The sequence below is a fragment of the Panthera leo genome, chromosome D4 (genome assembly GCF_018350215.1).
Source record: "Panthera leo isolate Ple1 chromosome D4, P.leo_Ple1_pat1.1, whole genome shotgun sequence".
Classification (NCBI taxonomy): Eukaryota; Metazoa; Chordata; class Mammalia; order Carnivora; family Felidae; genus Panthera; species Panthera leo.
The window spans coordinates 93848683-93868826 of NC_056691.1; the positions used below are offsets into that span (position 1 = coordinate 93848683).

The 20144-nt window shown below is 50.3% G+C and overlaps 1 protein-coding gene across 1 annotated transcript in view; it reads left to right on the top strand.

Annotated features, from left to right (window-relative positions):
* CACNA1B (calcium voltage-gated channel subunit alpha1 B) overlaps positions 1-20144 on the top strand; it is a 189012-nt gene that overhangs the window by 45126 nt on the left and 123742 nt on the right. Inside the window, exons 7-11 of the mRNA XM_042912141.1 lie at positions 5921-6024; positions 9056-9171; positions 9846-9902; positions 10986-11075; positions 18859-19068. Coding sequence (XP_042768075.1) covers positions 5921-6024; positions 9056-9171; positions 9846-9902; positions 10986-11075; positions 18859-19068 — 577 coding nt within the window. The remainder of the gene's footprint in view (positions 1-5920; positions 6025-9055; positions 9172-9845; positions 9903-10985; positions 11076-18858; positions 19069-20144) is intronic.

Consider the following 20144-nt stretch of genomic DNA (forward strand, 5'->3'; position numbering starts at 1 on the left):
TTAAGAAACTAAAAATTTCCCAGAAGGCTGTATTCTGTTACATTCCCATCAGGAGTGGATGGATAACGTAGCCTCCTCACCAGTATTTGATGTTGTCATTGTTTTCGACTTTAGCCCTTCTGGTTAAGTGTGTACTGATATGTCATTATGGTTTTAATCCGCACTTCCTAATGGCTGATGGTGTTAAGTATCATTTCCTACTTTTTTGCCATTCATTTGTCTTCTTCAGGGACATACCTCTTCATATCTTTTGTCCACAGTTTGTCTGGATTGTTACTTTACTGTGAAGTTTTCATATATTCTAGGAACTAGTTGGTTGTCAGATATGTGGCTTGCAAATACTTTTTTTCTAGTCATTAACTTGACTTTTCATACTCTTCACCTGGTTTTTCACAGAACACGCATTTTTAATTGTGAAAAAGTCCAGTTTATCAGTTTTTCCGTTTGTAGATTGGGCTTTTAGGGTCAAATTTAAGAACTCTTTGCCTAGCCTTAAATCCTGAAGATTTTATTCTATGGTTTTTTTCTTAAAGTTTTATTGTTTTACATTTTACATGCAAGTCTGTGATCCAGTTTGAGTTAATTTTTGCATAAAGTGTGAGGTCTAGGGGCACCTGGGTGGCTCAGTTGGTTAAGCATCCAACTTTGGCTCAGGTCATGATCTCCTGGTTTATGAGTTCAAGCCTCGCATCTGGCTCTCTGCTGTCAGTGCAGAGCCCTCTTTGGATCCTCTGTCCCTCTCTCTCTCTCTCTCTCTGCCCCTCCCCCCCTCAAAAATAAACATAAAAAAAAATAAAGTATGAGGTTTGGGTTGAGATTCTTCTCTCACTCCCCCTGCTTCTCCACACCTTCCTTCTTCCCTCTCTTCTTTCCTACCTTCCTTACTTTTTGGAGGCTTGTGAATATCCAGCTGCTCTAGCAACCCTTGTTGAAAAGGCTATATTTCCTCCATTGAATTACTTTTGCACCTCTGCTAAAAAATTTGGGTGTAGTTGTGTGGGTCTTTCTTTTCCTTCCTTTTTTAAACAAGGTCATACCCAATGTGGGGCTTATACATTGCTTAAATCAATTTGTTAATGTTTCATTAAGGGTTTTGGCACCCATATTCATGAGGGCTTTTGGTCTGTAATTTCCTTCTAGTTTGAATTATGTTTGTCTGGTTTTGGTATGAAGGCAATACAAGCTTTATAAAACGAATTAGAAAGTAGTTCTTCCTTTCTCATTTTCTAGAAGAGATTTGTGTATGTGGTATTAATTCTTTTTTTGAGAATTGGTAGAATTCTACAATCTGGGTCTAGAGATTTCTTTTTTAAATGTTTTCAATGTTTATTTATTATTTTTGAGAAGGAGAGAGAGCCAGAGCACGAGCTGAGGAGGGACAGAGAGAGAGGGAGACAGAATCTGAAGCAGGCTCCAGGCTCTGAGCTGTCAGCACAGAGCCCAACATGGAGCTTGAACTCACAAACTTGTGAGATCATGATCTGAGCCAAAATCAAGAGTCAGATGCTTAACTGACTGAGCCACCGAGGCGCCTCAAGATTTCATTCTTTTATTTGTGGCTGAATGTATATATGTATGTATGTATGTGTGTGTATATGTGTATGCACATAAATACATTTACATATAAATGTATATTTATATATCTTCTTTATCCATTCATCAATCAGTGGGCATTTGGGCTGTTTTCATATCTTAGATGTTGTAAATAATGCTGCTGTAAACATAGGAGTGAATGTATCCCTTTGAATTAGTGTTCTTGTATTCTTTGGGTAAATACCCGGTAGTGTGATTCCTGGATTGTAGGGTAGTTCTAGTTAAAAAAAAAAAAAAAAAAAAAAAAAAAAAAAATTTAACATGTATTTATTTTTGAGAGATAGAGAGAGACAGAGCATGAGTGGGGGAGGGGCAGAGAGAGAGGGAGACACAGAATCCGAAGCAGGCTCCAGGCTCTGAGCTGTCAGCACAGAGGCAGTCGCGGGGCTCGAACTCACGAGCCATGAGTCGTGACCTGAGCCAAAGTTGGACGCTTAACCGACTAAGCCACCCAGGCGCCCCAGGGTAGTTCTATTTTTAACTTTTTGAGAAAACATATTGTTTTCCAGAGCGGCTGCACCAGTTTGCATTCCCACTAACAGTGCATGAGTGTTCCTTTTTCTCCACATCCTCAACAACACCTATTGTTTCTTGTTAAAATTTAATTTTAAATTTAATCAAATAACCATGAAAGGAAGTGGTATTTCATTTTGGCTTTGATTTGCATTTCCCTAATGACTTATGATATTGAGCATCTTTTATGTGCTTATTACACCATTTATATGTCTTCTTTGGAGAAATGTGTATTCAGATCATTTTCCCATTTTAAAATTGGTTAATTTGTCATTTTATTATTGGCCAGTAATTTTTCTGTATCTATTATGGATGCTAGACCCTTATCAGATATATATTTTGTAAATATTTCTTACATTTTGCGCATTGTCTTTTCACTTTCTTGATGGTGTCATTTGAAGTACCAACAATTTTCATTTTGATGAAGTCCAATTTTTCTATTTTTATTTTCATCATTGTGCTTTCGGTGTTACAGCTGAGAATTCATTACCAAATTCAAAGTCGTGAAGATTTATTCCTATATTTTCTTTTAGGAGTTTTCTAATTTTTGTTCTCATATTTAGGTCTATGATACATTTTACTTTTTGTATGTGATGTGAGGTAGGGACTCAGCATCATTCTTTGCATGTGGATATCCAGTTGTTGAAAAGACTGTTCTTTCCCCCATTGAATTTCTTGGTACCATTGTTAAAAAATCAATTGATGATAAATGTAAGGGTTTATTTCTAGATCATCAATTTTATTCCATTGACCAATATATCTATCCTTTTTAGGGGGAAATTTTTAAAATTACAATTTCACTTTCCTTAATAATTATAGCTCTATTAAATTTAACTATTTTATATTGGATGAGTTGTGGTAGTTTGAGTTTTTTGAGAACTTGGTCCATTTCATCCTTGTTAGTGAATGTATGTAGAGTTGTTTGTGGTATTCCTTCATTAACCTTTTGATGTTTGCTGGGTCTGTAGTGATATCCCCTGTTTCATTCATAAAATTGATAACGTGTCTTCTGTCCTTTTTTCTTGGTCAGTATTGTTAGAGGTATGTCAATGTAACTGATTTTTTTTTCAAAGAACCAAGTTAAAAAATTGACTTTTTTCTATAGTTTTTATTTTCAATTTTGTTGATTTATGCTCTTATCATTATTATTTATTTGCTTAAGTTTCCTTTGGGTTTATGTTGCTCTTTTTTTTTTCTAGCAGCTTGAGGTGGAAGTTTAGATTATTGATTTGATTGATTTGGTTATTGATTTGATTACTCTTTCATAATGTATGTATTTTATTTAGTGATACAAATTTCCCTCTTGGCACTGCATTAGCTGTGCCCTTCAAATTTGACACATTGTATTTTTATTTTCATTCAGTTCAGTGTATTTTTATATTTCCCTTGAGACTTCTTCTTTGACCCAAGGACTATTTAGAATTGTTTTCCACCTATAAGTAAGGTGTCATTTCTCTTTTGATTGTCTTTAGTTTTCTTAAATTTGACTATGATATGTCATGTTGTGGATTTCTTTGGGTTTATCTTATTTTATTTTTTATATTTATTTTTTATTTCAGAGACAGAGACAGAGTGAGAGAGAGAGAGTGTGTGTGTGCATGCACACACACAGCAGGGGAGGGGCAGAGGGAGAGGGAGAGAGAATCTTAGGCAGGCTCCACACTCAGCATGGAGCCTGTCACAGGGCTCGATCCCATGACCCTGGGACCACGACCTGAGCTGAAACCAACTGAACCATCCAGGTGGCCCGAATTTATCTTATTTGGTGTTTGTTTAGCTTCTTGAATCTGTAGGTTTATGTCTCTTGATAAATTTAAGAAGTTTTCAGGTGTTATTTTTTTGAACACTTTTCAGCCTCAGTGAATGCATGGTGGTCACTACCAGCGTACCGGACACTCCTGTATTTTGCTCTCCTGATGACATGAACATTAGGTCTGTTGTTACAGTCCCACAGGTTCTTTAGGCTCTGTTCTGTTTTTTTTTTCTTTTAATTTTTTTTAATGTTTATTTATTTTTGAGAGAGAGAGAGAGAGAGAGAGAGAGAGACAGAGTGAGTGGAGGAGGGGCAGGGAGAGAGGGAGACACCGAATCCAAAGCAGGCTCCGGGCTCTGAGATATTAGCACAGAGCCTGATGCGGGGCTTGAACTCAAGAACCGTGAGATTATGACCTGAGCTGAAGTTGGATGCCCAACCGACTGAGCCACCCAGGTGCCCCTTCTTGTTTGTTTTTGAAGTCTGGTTTCTTTCTGTTTATCAGACTGGGTAACTTCTGTTTCTCTTTTTTACTCTTCACTTATTCTTTCCCCTGTCTGCTCTATTCTGTTGTTATGCCTTCCATTTATATTTTAATTTTGATTATTGTTGTTTTCAGTTCTAAGTTTTCCATTTGGTTCTTCTTTATATCTTCTACTTGTTTGCTGACACTATTTTTTTGTTGAGACTTTCTGTTTTTGAGTGTGTTTCGAGTGTGCCCATGATTGTTCTCTGAAGTATTTTTATAATAGCTGCTTTAAAATATTTGTCAGGTACTTTTATTGTCTCTGTCATCTTAGTGTTGGCAATCTGTATCAGTCAGAGTTCTCCAGAAATATAGAACCAGTAGGATGTGTATGTATGTGTGTATACAGATATATGTGAAGAGAGAAAGACTGATTAATTTCTAATTGGGAATTGGCTCTTGTGATTATGAAGGCTGGCAAGTCCAAATCTGCAGTTTGAGCTGGCAGGTTGAAGACCCAGGAGAGATGGTGGTACAATTCCAGTCTGAAACCCAGCAGGTGGAAACCCAGTAGAGCCAATGGCGCAGATGAAGTCTGAAGGCAGTCTACTAGAGAATTCCCTTTTACTTGGAGGAGGGTTGGTCTTTTTGTTCTCTTCAGACCTTCAACTGATTGGATGAGGTCCACCACATTATGGAAGGCAATCTGCTTTACTCTATCAATTAAAATGTTAATCTCCTCCCAAACACATTTACAGAAACACCCGGAATAATGTTTGACTGAATATCTAGGGACCCCATGGCCCAGTCAAGGTTGACACATAAAATTAACCATCACAGCATCTATTGAAAATCTATCGATCTTTTTTTCCATTCAGTTTGTGCTTTCCCTGGTTCTTGGCATGGCAAATGAGTTTCAGTTGAAAACTGGACACTTTTGGTACTGTGTTATGAGACCAAGGCTATAAAAGTCAAAAGGTCTAGGAGAGATGTCCTTCTTTGCATTCAGTTTTTAGATTATGCCTGAGTGCTGGCTTGTGGCTTAAACCAGGCACATGGTAAGGACTGTTCCCTGGGGACTTGTGGACTTGCTCTTGATCACGGGGAAATGTGGCATGCGGCTCACTGCCTCTGAGCTGCTGCAAAAGCTGCTACAGACAGAAGATCAGACTTGAGCCTAGGGCCCGTGGGCTCCATTCAGGAGAAATGTCTTTGGAGCTGACTGGTATGTCCAGCAGCCTGGGAAGAATAGGGGAGTTGTCCAAGCAGAGGCTGGCATGCAGCCTTCAAGGTATCCTGGGACCCTTTGGGTCCCTGGAACTACTCCTTGGCTTTTCAGCATTGCTGGGCAGTGATCAGTAGTGCTAAGTGTCCTTGGTCTTTTGAGAGCTGCAGTTCCCGTGAAAGCTCTGTGGGGCAAAGGCAGGCAAGTCTGATGTGGGTCCTTCCCGGACTCCCCCTGTCTGGACCTCCCACCACCTGAACTCTCCCTGCCTAGGCCATGCCAGGTGTTCGAGGTAGGGTCAGGGGCACTTCTGTAGCCAGGGCTATGTGTCTTGTCCACCTGTTTCTCCTCATCTCCCCCTTGCTTCCAGACAAATGATGCAGCCGGCAACACCTGGAACTGGCTCTACTTCATCCCTCTCATCATCATCGGCTCCTTCTTCATGCTCAACCTGGTGTTGGGTGTGCTCTCAGGGTAAGAGGCCACATGGGCTTGGGTGCCACCTGCCCCTCCGTGTTCTCAGGCTAAGGGGACAGATGGTGGGGTCAGATATGGGCCTGTGTGACATGGGAAAGGCCTCGTGGCCACCCTCTGTGGTGGTCACTCCCAGCATACTGAGCTCTGGCCAGCCTTTCCTTTGTGCTGCCATCCTGACCTCTGCCTTGACCGTCGTCTGGCCCTGGCCTCCTTACGTCTGTCCCACCCTTGGCCTTCACCTGGCTCTGATGATGGGGGAGGGGCTGCTGCTGCATCTCAGCTGGGTCTGTGGTGGGGTTTCTGGGAGTGGAGAGTGATGGAGCAGCCCTGTATCCTGGCTAGAGTGGTCACCAGGCTCTCCAGCGTAGCCTTGACCCCTGGCTTGCCCCTCCTCTCCAGACACCTTTCTGTGCTGAACTCCTCCAGTAGAGAGCAAGGGAGGGTGGGGCTAGGAGTCCTTCCTGAAGAAAAGTGCTTCCTGACTCCACATTGCAGTGAGATGTGGCACACGGTACCCTCCTGTGGTATGCACCAATGGCTACAGAAATGCTTTGTGCTTAGGGGCACAGATGGGGCTGATGTTTAAGGCTCCTGTCCTTCTACCAGGCTGAGGAACCTGTGTTGGGAAGGCCTGGCCTGCTCTCTGCCCCTACCTTGGTGTCATACCTCCTATAAGACTCGAGGAGAACAACTCCTCCCTGCCCACCCTGAAGGTTCCTGCTCAGGCCCAGGGTTCCTGAGGGAGGCCGGGGGAGAGGCTGGTGGACCCAAGAGGCAGCTATCTTACTGGCCGGGAAAGGAACAGCCATTGAGAGGGCAGTGGTTAGGGGCCAAGGCCTGCGTGCTCTGGCTCTGGAATGTGTCCTTGGCCTCGGTCCTATCCTGAGGGATATGTCACTAGCATGTCTTTTCAAGCACTTGCATAGGACAGGCAAGCCCACAGCACAGGGAATGGATGTAGAACTTCTAGTCTAGTGAGGGGATTGCATGGTCGGAGCTCGACGGGGTTGGTGGGGAAGCCAGGGGAGGCCCGGAGCTCAGAGAAGCCACCTAGGGAAGGGGCATTTCCAATGAGACCCAAAGGGGGACCAGGAATGAACTCCATGAAGGAGGGAGGAAGGTCTCCCAGGCAGAAAAGAGCTGGGGTGGAGGCCCAGAGGTACAGAGGGGTGCAGGGATGCTCAAAGCTGGAACCAGAAGGTGTGGAGGGGAGAGGGTGCTGAGCTGGCAGACGGCAGGCTTGTGTGGAGCGTGGGCTCTGTGCTGAGGACAGTGCACAGTGGGGGGTGGTAGGAACATGAGTGGGTTCATGGTGAGTTGGGAGAGCAGCCTGCTCAGTCTGGCTTTTTGTGCAGCTTACCCTGGAGAACGTGCAGGAAGAATTCAGGGATTGGGGCTGTGTGGCCCCTCACTGAGCAGGGCCATGAACTTTGTGACTGTGTGGCCCTTCTCCCCACTGTGAGCATCCTGGCCTCTGGGAATGGGATGATATGCGATGGTTTTCCTTATTAGTCTCAGCTGAGCCCTCTCTCAGTCATCCAGGCTAAGCAGAGGGACCCCAGGGTTCTCTTTCAGGTTCTCCTTGGAGATGGCAGGGCCCCTAAAGCCAGCAGTCAGTGCACAGCATGTGGGGCCCATGGAAGCAGTGGTTGATGCCACGGGTACAGCCTGGCCTGGGGAAAGCTCGCCCTGCAGGGCCCAGTCCACGTCTGGGCAAGTGCTGCTGGATGAGCCGGCTTGGAGCCAACCAGCCTCGCGTTCTTCTTCCCAGAGGAGCAGGATCAGCGAACCCTCTTGTGGCTTTTCTCAGCAGTTAGAACTGATGCCTGAGGAGGGCAGGCCCTACTGCTGGCTACCATCTGAGAAGTGGTGCTGTGTGCAGGGCCTAGATTGCTGCAGCAAGTTTTCACTGGTGGCTCTGAGACTGACTCAAGCAGTGTTGTTACTGCCCCACCCCTGCACCCCAGGCCCTCCTACCCTCATCGTGGCCAAGGGAGAGGGGAGGAGGAGGAGAGGGGTCCTATATTCCTGCGAATTCAGGGTTTGGGAGGGATGGGAGGTCCAGGCAGGAGCTGGCTCCTCTCATTTCCAGGATGGCCACAGCTCAGGCCCTGGTGGACACTGGCCATGAGTTTGGGTCAGTGCTGGCCAGAGCTGAGCTCTCTCTCCTGCTGTGGCTATGTGCCAGGAGTCAGGCCTGCCAGGCTCACCGCACCAAGCTGCTTCTCTTGGAGGAGGAACAACTACTCACCTGAGACTAGACGTTGCTATTTTGCTGTGGGGCTGTGCCCGCCTGCCCTTTGGGGACCTGGATCCTGCCCCAGGCCTGAGCTGAGAGGCTTGCAAGGCTGTATGCTGGGTGCCTGTGTGCCTGTGTGTGAATGGCTTCCTTCTGGCAGTGTGAGGCTGCAAGCTTGGCTGGGAGCCTGGGGCTGGGCTGCTGAGGGGTAAGGAGAGCAGAAATCTCTCTCCTGGTCATCTCAGACCTCAGAGGTTTGTCTGAGGTGGCTTGCATGGGCTGTAGAATGTTTTCCTTTTGTCTCTGGCTTGCCCTATCCGGTCCCTTCTTGCCCTGTTCCTGTCTGTCCATCCCCTCCTAGTAAGGGCTCTGGGTCTGAACCAACAGAAAAAACAAAGTGTAAGTCCTCTCGGGCAAGTCTTGCCCAGAAGCCCTTCGTAGGATGGCAGGTGACAGGGCCTGGCACTCAGAGGGAGGGGTGTGCTTTGGCCTGCTCTGGGCAGGGGGTGTGGCATTGTCCCTGCCCTCTGGAGCCCCCTCTGGGGACTGCGGTGCCGTCCCTGTGTGCTAGAGGAGTCTGAGGAAGGAGGGTTCACCTGGGCCCTCCGAGGGCTCAGGTTGGAAGAGGCCGTGGTGGTGAGGCTCCCTGGGAGGGCGGCCTGTGACCTGCATGTCATGTCCCAGCCTCTTCCTGGTTCCCTTTGCCTCTGCGTCTGCACACCCATGGGGCGGGCGAATGTGCTCACACTCACCTGATCTGCTTACTTTTGTGGCCCCTGCACAATGCAGAGAGTTTGCCAAGGAGCGTGAGAGGGTCGAGAACCGCCGGGCCTTCCTGAAGCTCCGCCGGCAGCAGCAGATTGAGCGGGAGCTCAATGGGTACCTGGAATGGATCTTCAAGGCTGGTGAGAACCAGGGGCTGCTGCCTTGCTCCCGGCCTGTCCTCTGTCAGTGCAGCTGGAGCCCCAGCCCTGGGCCGGACGAGACCAGCCTGGAGAGCTGAGGAGAGCTGAGGTGTTGGAAGTGGCTTCTCCAGCTGGCCCGGGGTCCTGACACAGGGCAGCCATATGGCTCTGGAGACACCGGCCTTTTTAATGGAGGCTTCTGGCATGGCCTAGCCTAGAGCTAGTTTCTGCCTGTCAGACTCAAGCACCCTTCCCTTGACCTGAGTGTGTTCTGTGCCCTGTCTCTGGGCTGTGTCAAGCCTGGGGTTTCTGACTGCCTCCCTCCCCCGCCCCCGCCCCAGGCCAGCATTCTTTCCTGCATATGGGGCGCCTGCTGTGCCTCCTGAAGCGCCTCTTCGGCCAGGAACTCACCTAGTGGGGTGGCTGCCCCCAGGGGAGGGTGATGTGAACAGGCCAGGCCCCCCTCATGGGGCACCGTGTGGGGGACACATAGAGGGTGTCTGTCTCAGTAGGAAAAGCTTGGCCGTGAGCCCCACGGCCTTCTGGAGTCATAAGGGTGAGAAGGCGGGTCCAGCAGCAGAGGCGCATCTTTACTCTGCCGTGTTCCTGGGGACTGAGCCCTGGGCAGGGTGGGGGCAGGGAGGCTCCCAGCTGAGGCTGTGTCTCACTCGCAGAGGAAGTCATGCTGGCTGAGGAGGACAAGAATGCGGAGGAGAAGTCCCCTCTGGATGGTAGGTGACCACTGTTAGCACTCCGTGCCCGGCGCGCCGCGCTTGCATGCTTGCATGTGTGGTGCCGTCTGCCGTTGTTCTGCCGGCAGCTGCACGGCCGCCACCTTCCGCAGGGTCCTGGGCAGACCCGTTCTGGAGGTCACCGCATGCTCCCGGGCAGTTGCGTGCCGTGGACCCGAGTGGAGGTAGCTGGCGGTGGGCTTAGATAGCACACCTGCCGAGGTATCACCCGGGGGCTCAGAGGAGTCCGTGCTCACAGTATGGACCCGAGAGCTGTGTTCTCCAACATGACGCTTTACATGTGACTGTGTAAGCTCATGCGTAAGTCCACTGCAGTGAAGTAAAAGTGAAAGTCCTGCTCCTCAGGCTCACCCACCACATCTCAAGCGTTCAATAGACATATGGGGCTAGAGGCTACTGTACTGGTCAGCACAGATGTAGATCATTTCCATCATTATAGAAAGTTCTATTGGACTGTGCTGCTTCTAGAAGCTTTTAAAGTTCAGGTTTAAACCAAGTTGTATCTGTGTCTAGAGCTCAGGGTGATGTGGCTCCCAGATTGCCACGGAAAGCCTCTTAGCACAGCCTGGGGCCGCTAGGGCGGGGATGAGGGCCAGAGTGGCCATGGTTACTGGCCTGGCTACTAGCACAGTCCCAGTGGCAGGACAGTCGTCCTGTTTTCACACCCACTGCTGAGGAGAGGGCCAGAGAGCTTGGCTGTGTCCCCTGCGGCCTCAGCTGGACCCACATCTGGGGCTCTGCGCATGTCTGTGCTGGCCCCTCTGCAGACCTGACTGATCTCTCTGGCCCCAGAGTGGGCTGCTTGGCAGTGGGCCACAGTCCTGGCCTTGTCCTTACAGACGTCTCCTGGTCTCCCTGGTAGCCAGGCCTTCCCCACTGACATCATCGTGGAGAAAAGGGAAGGTGGCACTCCCCTCACGATTCCTTGTCCCCTGTGCTCTGAAGACTGAGAGGGGCCCACAGGGGCCAGGATAGGAGATCCCCAGGAAGATGGTCGCAGGCTCAGCTGAGATGCGCCCCCGCCCTGAGGCAGTCCCCTCCCCCTCCCCTTGTTTAAAGCAGTGTTGAAGAGAGCAGCCACCAAGAAGAGCCGGAATGACCTGATCCATGCCGAGGAGGGGGAGGACCGGTTTGCAGACCTCTGTGCTGTTGGTGAGTCTCTTTGGTTCCTCCTGGCCTGTCCTGTGAGTGGGTACAGGAATTCCCCTAGCTTCCGGCCTGTCCCCTGGGCCCCCCAGCCCTCTGGGGCCACCCTCCTTCCCTTCCTTCCCTACCGCTCACACTCCTGTGTCCACCCTGATGGCAGGAGGTACAGTGCCCTCTGCCCTCTGCTGTGTGCTCAGCATTTTTTCCCCTGGTGCAGGCAGTGGAGTGAGCGGTGTGTTTGCCCAGTGCTTCCTGCCCTTTCCCATCGGTGCAGTCCCGGCTGCTCTCGGCTCTACCACCCCCAACGTGGGCACAGAGCCTCGGGCCGCACCCCGTAGCTGAAGGGCTACGTGTGTGTTACTGACCGTAGCGACCGAAAGGTTCTGGCTGTCTCTCTTCCCAGCCCCTGTCTGTCTTCCACGCTCCTGGGGCCTCTGGCTTCATCCCCTTCTTCTCAAATGGTAGAAGAGAAATTCTGGTTGCTTGATCACACAGAGCTGTTTTAGTTCCCTTCCTCAGTCTGGTACCAGGAGTGCCCAGGCCTTTTCCCACCAAATGCCCTGTTACTGTGCATTCTGCAGCAGAAGAGGGCTGAGCCAAGGGCCTCCACCTTGGTGGTTGGAGACAGGCCTGCATGGCAGTGAGCTTCTCACTGGGGCACCAAGTCAAGGGGTTGCAGGCGAACTTGGTCTCCAGCCGTCCGTGAGCAGGCCCGAGTCCGAGGTCTGCTTCTCATTATGCGGTTGCACTTATTTGCATTTATGACACAACTCTTTTTTTTAAAAAAAAATTTAAATGTGCATTTATCTTAGAGAGACATGCAGACAGAGTGCGAGCAGGGGAGGAACAGAAAAAGGGAGACAGAATCAGAAGCAGGCTCCAGGCTATGAGACAACTCTTTGATGAAAGTTACTTGTGTATTTATCTGTCAATCAGTCTGTCTCTGTGTGTCTCTATCTATCCATCCATCAATCAATGTGTCTGTCATCTAAGTATCTATCTATCATCTGTCAGTAATCTATCTATTAATCAATCTGTGTATCTATCAATCTATCATCTGTCAATTATCTATCTATAATTCAATCAATCTAGGTATCTGTGTGTCTGTCTATCATCTATCTTTTCTGTCTTTTTTTCCCCACACAGCCCAGTAAACCCATGTCAGTAGCTTGGGATTTATCCCTGTTTCTCCACACATATCAGATATAACACATTTGTATCACACACACATGCATGTAGACATGCACACATACACACATGTAGAGTTTTGGGATCTATTCATGTTACAGATAGGCTTTCATACAAATTTTTCTATACCCTCTGGAGACCACTCCCCTCTGCAGTGTAGTTCTAGTTCTGTCTTGTCAGTGGCTGCATGGTGTTGCACAGTATGGATTCACTCTAATTGCTCAGGGGCTCTCCGTTGACGGCCATTCATTTATTTTTAGGTTGTTTTATCTTCATCATGAGCAGCGCCACTGAACAGAACCCTATAAGCAACCGTCCTTCCTTTCCAGTGCTTCTGTCCCTGCGGGCAGATTTCTGGGAGCTGGGCACTGCGTCGCCTGCTAGACGTGCCCCTCCCAGTTACATGCCGTAGCTACTTTCGACTTTACCTTGACGCCAACTTGATGATGTTTCCTTGGAACTGTCGTTTTCATTTCACTCATTACTAACGATTTTGAGCTCCTTTTTAAAAATGTTTGCTCCTGATTTGAATTTGGGTTTTGGTGAGTCTTCATATACCCGTCCATTTTTCCGTTGGGTGGTTTGTGTTTGCTAGTTAATAAGAGACTGATGTGTGTTGTGGATCTGAGTTTTGTTACAGTTTTTACAAATTTATCACATGAGTGTTGTATTTAAATAGTCCCCTTTATTCCTATTTTACTTAGAGTTTTTATTCTGATTTTTTAAAGTCTACAGTTTAAAATAATTTAAGCAACACCTAAAGTACCCGTTCTTCAAGGGTAAAGATAAAACTGTGAACCCTTCTAGTAAAGAAATAAAAAGAACTAGGACCAGTTTTATAAATTGTGCCTTACGAGGAAATCTTACGTTTTCTCAGCGTTTCAAACTTGTTTCTAGAGAGTTGCCTGTAGTTTCTCTTGCAGTTCTTTTACTCTCTCCTGTATTCAGCCCTTTGTTCATTCACTCAGCAGATGTTTATCAAGTGCCCCTGACGTGCAAGTAACTGCTCACGGCTCCGGGGCTATAGCACTGAACAAAATGATGAAGCCCCTTCATCTTCTGCGTTTTCTAGCCTGGCTGTGGCATCAGACCACAGGCAGTAGAATAGGAAGAGCACACAGCATGTCAGTGCCACGTCTGGAAAAGGAAAAAATCGAGAAGGGCGGGGGCTTGGAGGTTTCGGGGGTTTTGGAGTTTTAAAGAGAAAGGCCACAGAAGGCCTCCCTGGAAAGGTCGCTTTTGAGTAAAAGCTGAAGGAAGTGAGGAAGTCAGGCCCATGGAAGGGAACATCCAGGCAACACGTGAGAGGATCCTGAGGCCAGAAGGAGCGTGGCACTTGTGGGGACTGTCTGGGAGGCCAGTGTGGCTGGAGTGGAGCGGTGTGGGTTTCGGGGGAGCAGTGCCACGGGATCGGAAGGTCGCAGAGGGCGGGGCCCAGCAGGGACTGTGGCTGCTGGTGGGTTTGCAGAGCAGAGTCGCTGTCCTGCTCCAGTTGGGGTGCAAGAGATCCTCAAGTGCAGGAGGGCCAGATGCGGGCCCGTTTAGAGGCCACTGTAGAGATCCAACCGGCAGTGGCTGCCATGGAGGTGTGCAGTGGCCAGATTCTGGGTACATTCTGAAGACAAACACACAGGCTTTGCTGGCCAGCTGGATGTGGGCGTCAGAGGACTCGGGGCGGCCATGTGACTCAAGGAGGGGCACTGGGGGCTGACTCCCAGAGTCTGGGGAGCAGCTGGAGGGCCAGTGGGGGCGTCAGGTAGCACCTGTATGTGGGGGTCTGGCGGTCAGGCGGTCAGGCGGGAGACGTTGCACAGTCGCTGTGAGGGTGTTTAGGCCCTTGAAGCCGGCTCACATCCTGCTGACTCTGCTTCTGCTTTTTCTGGTTGTTGGAACGTTTATCTTTGCCTTCTGTTTTATTCATTTGGATTGTGTGGGGTGAATATGTATTAATGATCATTTAAAATAACCCTGGTTTAGATTTCTTTTCTTCTATTTTGTTTTTGTTTTAAATGTCATTACTTTCTTTTGTATTTTTGTTATCTTTGTATAGTATTTTGATTTACATATTATTGCTTCCCTAATTTCTGAAAATGTGTAACTGTTTCTTTTTCCTTTCTTCTTTACCCGCAAAGGCACTGAAGGCCGTGCCCCGCCCCTGCATACGGCTTTGCTGCGATGGCCTCCTTTTATGGGCTTTTCCATCGTGGTTTCTTTTCTTCACTCTCAAAAGGTGTCTTGGAATCTGCTTCGCTCCCCACAAATTTCTCACTTTTCTAACCCACAAACAGCCGTCTCCCCTCCCCTGCTCTCATAATTAGAACCATGCTTCTTTACTATTTTAGCCTGTTTTTTATTTTTACTTATTTATTTATTTTTACCATCCTCACCACTGAGATGCATCATTTCCATGAGGAAATTGCTGTATTTGCCATCTCTCTGCCCCTATTGGCCCCGATGTGACCTTTGCAGTGTTCTCCTCTTCTCCCTGCCAACTCCTGGTTTAGAGAACTTTGGTGTTTGTAGCCCTAGGCTGTCATTAGTCCCGTGGTCACCCCAGCTGCTTAGCACATTCCCAGAGGTGGGTTTGCTTTTAGCCGTCCTCCAGCCACTACCCCATAGACCTGTCTCTGCTCCTCTCTGTCCTGTGCTTGGCCTGCTTCCCCGAGGCATGTGTGTGGGGGGGACCCTTGTGAGGGAGGCCTGTTTAATGGCTCCTCCTGCTGCTCCGTGGTATCGCCCTGTCCCCTTCTTTCCCCGTGCAGATGTAGCCTCGGGGGGCTGGAACTCTCGTCCTGGGTCAGAAGTTCCTTCTCTGCCCAGCATCAGGCCTGGTGGACTTTTCCAGCCTGTGGGCTCAGGCCTTCCTTCACCGAGGCTTCTTCTTTCCATGTGTGCAATGACTTCGTCTCCTCACCGTGCTCGTTTTGTGTCCCGACTCCCCGTCGTCCGTGCTCTGCCCCTCGAGGTTTCTCCCCTCGGTTAAAACCCACTTGTGCTGCACCCTCCAGGCTACTCGTCTGACTTTAAGAGTGAACCTCCTTTCCTTTCATCTGCTGAAGGGGATTTTATTTTTTCTCCAAGAAGTTTCTCTCTTTTACTTTTATTGTGATTGGTTTGGTGCCGCACACAAGTCCTTGGGATTCTCCCGATATCTCCTCCTGGGTGTCTTGCAGGGCCGAAGGATCATGTGCCTCAGGCCTCAGGCCTCAGCAGGTTTGGGCGTGGGGCTTCACAGGGTGGAAGAAGTCATGGGTCCCCTGGTGCCCAGCACCCCCTTTGTCCCTCCCTGTGTGCTGAGGATGGCTGTGTCTTATGTGCTGGGCTTGTCACCCCTCCATCCGCTGTCACTGCTGCTGTTGACTGAGCCCAGGTGCCAGGCCCCGTGTTGTTGCCCTGACTCCTACATGGCCCGCGAGGTCCAGGTTCCCTGTTTCCTATTTTCGAGTGAGGACTCTCCAGGCTGTGTGGTGTGTATAAGGCCCTGTGCCTAGGGCAGGGGTGACGGGGGTTTGTGTTTTCATGGCTTGTTGTTGAACCTCACCTTCATTACCCTGTGCTGGTGAATGCAACAGCAAAGCTGTTTCTCCTCTGTCCCTTCACTGGCCTCTGGTGGGCTCACCAAGGGCGAGAACAGAGCTTAGTCGTTCTGTCTTCTCTCTGCCACTCAGGGCCTGGCGCGAAAACTCTGTACATGTTTGTGGAAGGAATGGCTGTTAGTCAGGGCCGGCGTAGACTTTTTATTAACAGTGAACTCCCTTTGGGGCATGATGGGAAGAAATGCAGACATTGTATGTGGTCGCGCATTGTTCACACGAGTGCTTAACTGTGACGTCATTTGCAGGTTAATTTAATTCTCGATTTCCCCTAGCTTGACGAGATCGGATTCTTGTTCCTTGGAATAAGCCTTTTGGTTATAAAGAATATGTGTTGATGAAGCTAAACGTGGAAATGCAGAGTGCTGAAGAGAAGCAGCCTCGTCTCTCATGCTTTTCCCCTCCCAGAGCTATGATTCTGGATTTGGCATGTGTCCGTGCTCACTGCAGACCCCTGCTTTTACCAAAGACCTGGGCTGGAGTCACTGTCCAGAGCTGACCTGAGCACACGGTGGTAGCTTCTTGCTGAGAATACTGTCTTCCGGGGCCTGTGCCCTTGTCTTCAGAGACCCAGGGCCCAGAATTCCCTGAGGCACAGCATGCCCTGTATAGTGGTGGCCTGGGTGTCCCTGTTCCCTGACCAAATGAGAGGCTGGCTGGTCTCTGTCCTGGGTGCTGCCAGGGTTCCCTAGGAACTGAAAGGCAGTCCCTCATGTCCGGAGTGCTGGGGCTTCTGCTCCCTGCCCTGTCCCTTGGACTGTGTGTTAGAGGAGGGATGGGTGGGGCTTCAAGAGCCAACTGGGGATCTGTGGTTTTGTGCACATGTGGCTGTGGAAACCGCTTTGTGGGTATTCCTTTGATGAGTGAAGATGTATGTGGTTGTCTGCATGTGGGCACAGGTGCAGGATGAGGGGGGCCAGGAGTTATGACAAGGAAGCATTCCTATGAAGCTTTTGCATGGTTAAGGGCTCATTGGTTCTTGCTGGGCCTGGTCCAGTGAGCCAGGAGGTGGGGGCCATGGCCCCTCCCCTGGAGAACTTACTGCTTGTCTCACTGGTCACATATGTGTGCACAGAGCAGTTCACACAAGTCACGTGTCCCCATTACCCTCCTTCCCAGAGTGGCCCTGTGTGTGTTCATAGGAGTGTCTTCAAGAATGAGATGCTCAGGGTGTTGATGCGTGCTGTGCAGTGTGTGTGTGTGTGTGTGTGTGTGTGTGACTTTGCTTCTAAACGACTCAAGAAGTGGTGGGGGAATCTGCCTGTGTGGGTCTCTGGACAGTTCTGTGCGTGGCTCTGCCTGTGTGTAGGTCTCTCCATGTCTGTACTACTCTTGCCTTCCTCCCTCCGTGCCCTGTTGCTGCTTTTGAGGAAGGAGCGGGTGTGTCTGGTTGTGGCCTTGGCACTTTGCAGCCCTCAGTGAGGCTGGCCAAGAGGTTTTGTTGAATGAGCTATCTCTGACTAATTGGCAATGGCTGGTGTGTAGTGTCTGGAAATGGACTGGGAGGCTGTGTCCTGGCTTATCCGGGAGGCTGTGATAGAGCAGTGGCCTTCAATGGTCTGGGTGGGGTGTGACATCTGGAGTGCCAAGAATTTGCCACAAGGGCCCTGTGAGGTTTCTTGAAAGGCTGGCTGATGGGTCCTGGCCCGTGGACCCTTCCATCTGAGTCTGGGGCTGCGTGTGACAGCATCTCCCATCCTGATGCCACCGCTCAGTTTGTAGACAAGTCTCCAGAGGCCTCAGGGCCTGTCTTCATTTGAGTGAATCCAAGAAAACACTAGCCTAATAATGCTGTTAGTGTGCTGCTGAGGGTCTGGGTGTGCACACACACATGCGCAAATATATAGAACATCACATGACAAACACACTCCATACCCTTCCCCGGGGACTCCATGCCCAAGTTGACTGGTTTTGAACAATCGGAGGCTCACACATGCCCAGGCCCTTATTGCAAAAACTAAGAGAACCTGATGCACTGCAGAGACACAGCCAGACCCTGCACACATGCACACTCACGGCCTCCAAGCGCCCACGAAGACTGCTCACTTGCTCATCAAGGGGTGCATGGGCTTTGAGGTGAAAGCCTGTGGGCCTGTCCTCGCAGTGATTGCAGCCTGGTCTGGGAGCTGGGTGCAGAACAGGTCAACAAGCCAATACTGGGGCAGCTGGTACGCGGTTGTGATTATTGTTGGGGAGCTGATTTCAGATGGGGTGCCCAGAGAAGGGTGTTCTGTGGAGGTGACATCAAAGTCCAGACGTGGAGCCGAGAAGCAGCCAACTGTGGAAAGAGACCAGCAGTGGGAAGCATTTCATGCTTAGGTCACGGCAGAGCAGAGGTGGTGTGTGTGTGGAAATGGGGGGAAGCCATGACAGCTTTGTGTGCAAATGTTCCGGAGAGTTTGTTGGGCTTTGTGGGCCATACACACTCACTCTGCCTCTGTACCAGAACAGCAGCCATGGACCAGACGCAAACCAAGGAGCTTGACTGTGTTCCAGGGTACTTAAAAATAGGTAACCGGTGGTTGTTGATCCCTGAGTTGAAGCAGGAGGGAGGGCCAGATGCTGCATGGCTCCCTGAGGCCCCCGGAGGGGTTGGGATGGCCTGGGGGCATTGGGGCTGTGCTGCTGGAAGGTGGCTGAGGGGTGCTGGGGGCCATCTGGAGCCTGGTAACCATGGAGACCACCAAGGCTCTCGGTTCCCCCATCTGTGAAATGGGGGTGGGGTCCGGACCTGGTGCAGGCGGGTGCGGCGCAGGGGTAATTAGCTCAATGTCGGTAGCACACTGGGTCTGACCCATGGTGTCTGTGATCAGAACCGGGGCCTCTAGCTAGGTCTGGGCTGGGGCAGGTGTCCTTGAAGATGTTTTCCTGTGGGAGATACAAGTTTGAGATGGGAGGGGAAGCGTGTCCTCAAGGCTGCGTCCGTGGGGCACACATCCATGGAAGGAGAGCGTGTCTGGGGGTCTGGTGGTCTCTGCATGTCCTCAGTGAGCTCCTTGTTCCCCCAGGATCCCCCTTCGCCCGCGCCAGCCTCAAGAGTGGGAAGACAGAGAGTTCGTCATACTTCCGTAGGAAGGAGAAGATGTTCCGGTTCTTCATCCGCCGCATGGTGAAGGCACAGAGCTTCTACTGGGTGGTGCTGTGTGTGGTGGCCCTGAATACGCTGTGCGTGGCCATGGTTCACTACAACCAGCCGCAGCGGCTCACCACGGCGCTGTGTACGTAGCTGCAGCCTGGGCCTCCCCCTCACCTCTTCCCGAACCACCTCTGGTCTGCAGCCTGGAAATCCCGGTTCACAGCCTTTTGCCTTGGAATGCCCTGGGTAGGACCCCTGCACAGACCAAAGTGCCCCCAAGGGCATCTGCTGGGGCCTGAGCTCCCCATCCCAGGTTCCAGGAGGCCTAGCTCATCTGTCAGTGTGGTGGGCAATGGTGAGGGTCCAGGGCACCCTGGGGGGAGGTCGGTGTGATGGGTGGATGGCCCTGTGTCCTCCCTTGGGAGGGCTTCAGACCCATGGAACAGGGCACTTGGCCCCTCATTCCAATCTGGCGTGAGGCTGCGGCTCACTCCCTGGACTCCTGAGGAGAGAGTCCAGGCTTCTAGGGCTCTTTTGGCTGTTTTCATTTTGCTTTTTGCTTTTTGCATCTGAGTGTGTCTGTGACCAAGGCTGACTTACCTGTGGGCCTACGGACAGACCATGAGTCTGAGTCATGACTACTTGGTCCTGGCTACTGTTCCAAGGAGTAAAGGAGGAAGGCGGCTGGGGTGGTTGAGGCCCTTTGCCCCTCTCCAGGGACCAGGGCTGACCTTCCAGGACCAACCCTTCATACCCTAGGGCTCTGCAGGCCACGGGGAGCCTAGTCTCGGTCTGTCGTCTCACCTCACAAGGGCTCTAAAGATGAAGACTCTCTAGTGGTTTCTGTCTTCCGGTTAGAGCCCCCACCTTCTTGTTGCCTGGTATCTAGGGCTGCCTGGTATCTGGGGCTGATCTGGACACAGGGCCTGTTTGGGGCTTCCACAAGGGCCTTGCTCTTGCCACGGGAGCCCTGTATGCCTGAAGCCACCCTGAGGTGGGGTGGCAAGACCATCTTTTTCCCAGAGAAGAACCCTCCTGGATCCCTCCTGGCCCCTGGTGCACCAGCCACATTCCCCTCTTTCAGACCACTGAGCCTGGTCAGTTTTAAGCAGGAGCTTGGACAGTTCTGGAAGGGTTCTTATGAGCTCTAGACTCTGATGGCTCCACAGGCCACTTGAAAATATGGGTGGGGGTGGCTGTTGGGGTGGGGCACTAGGC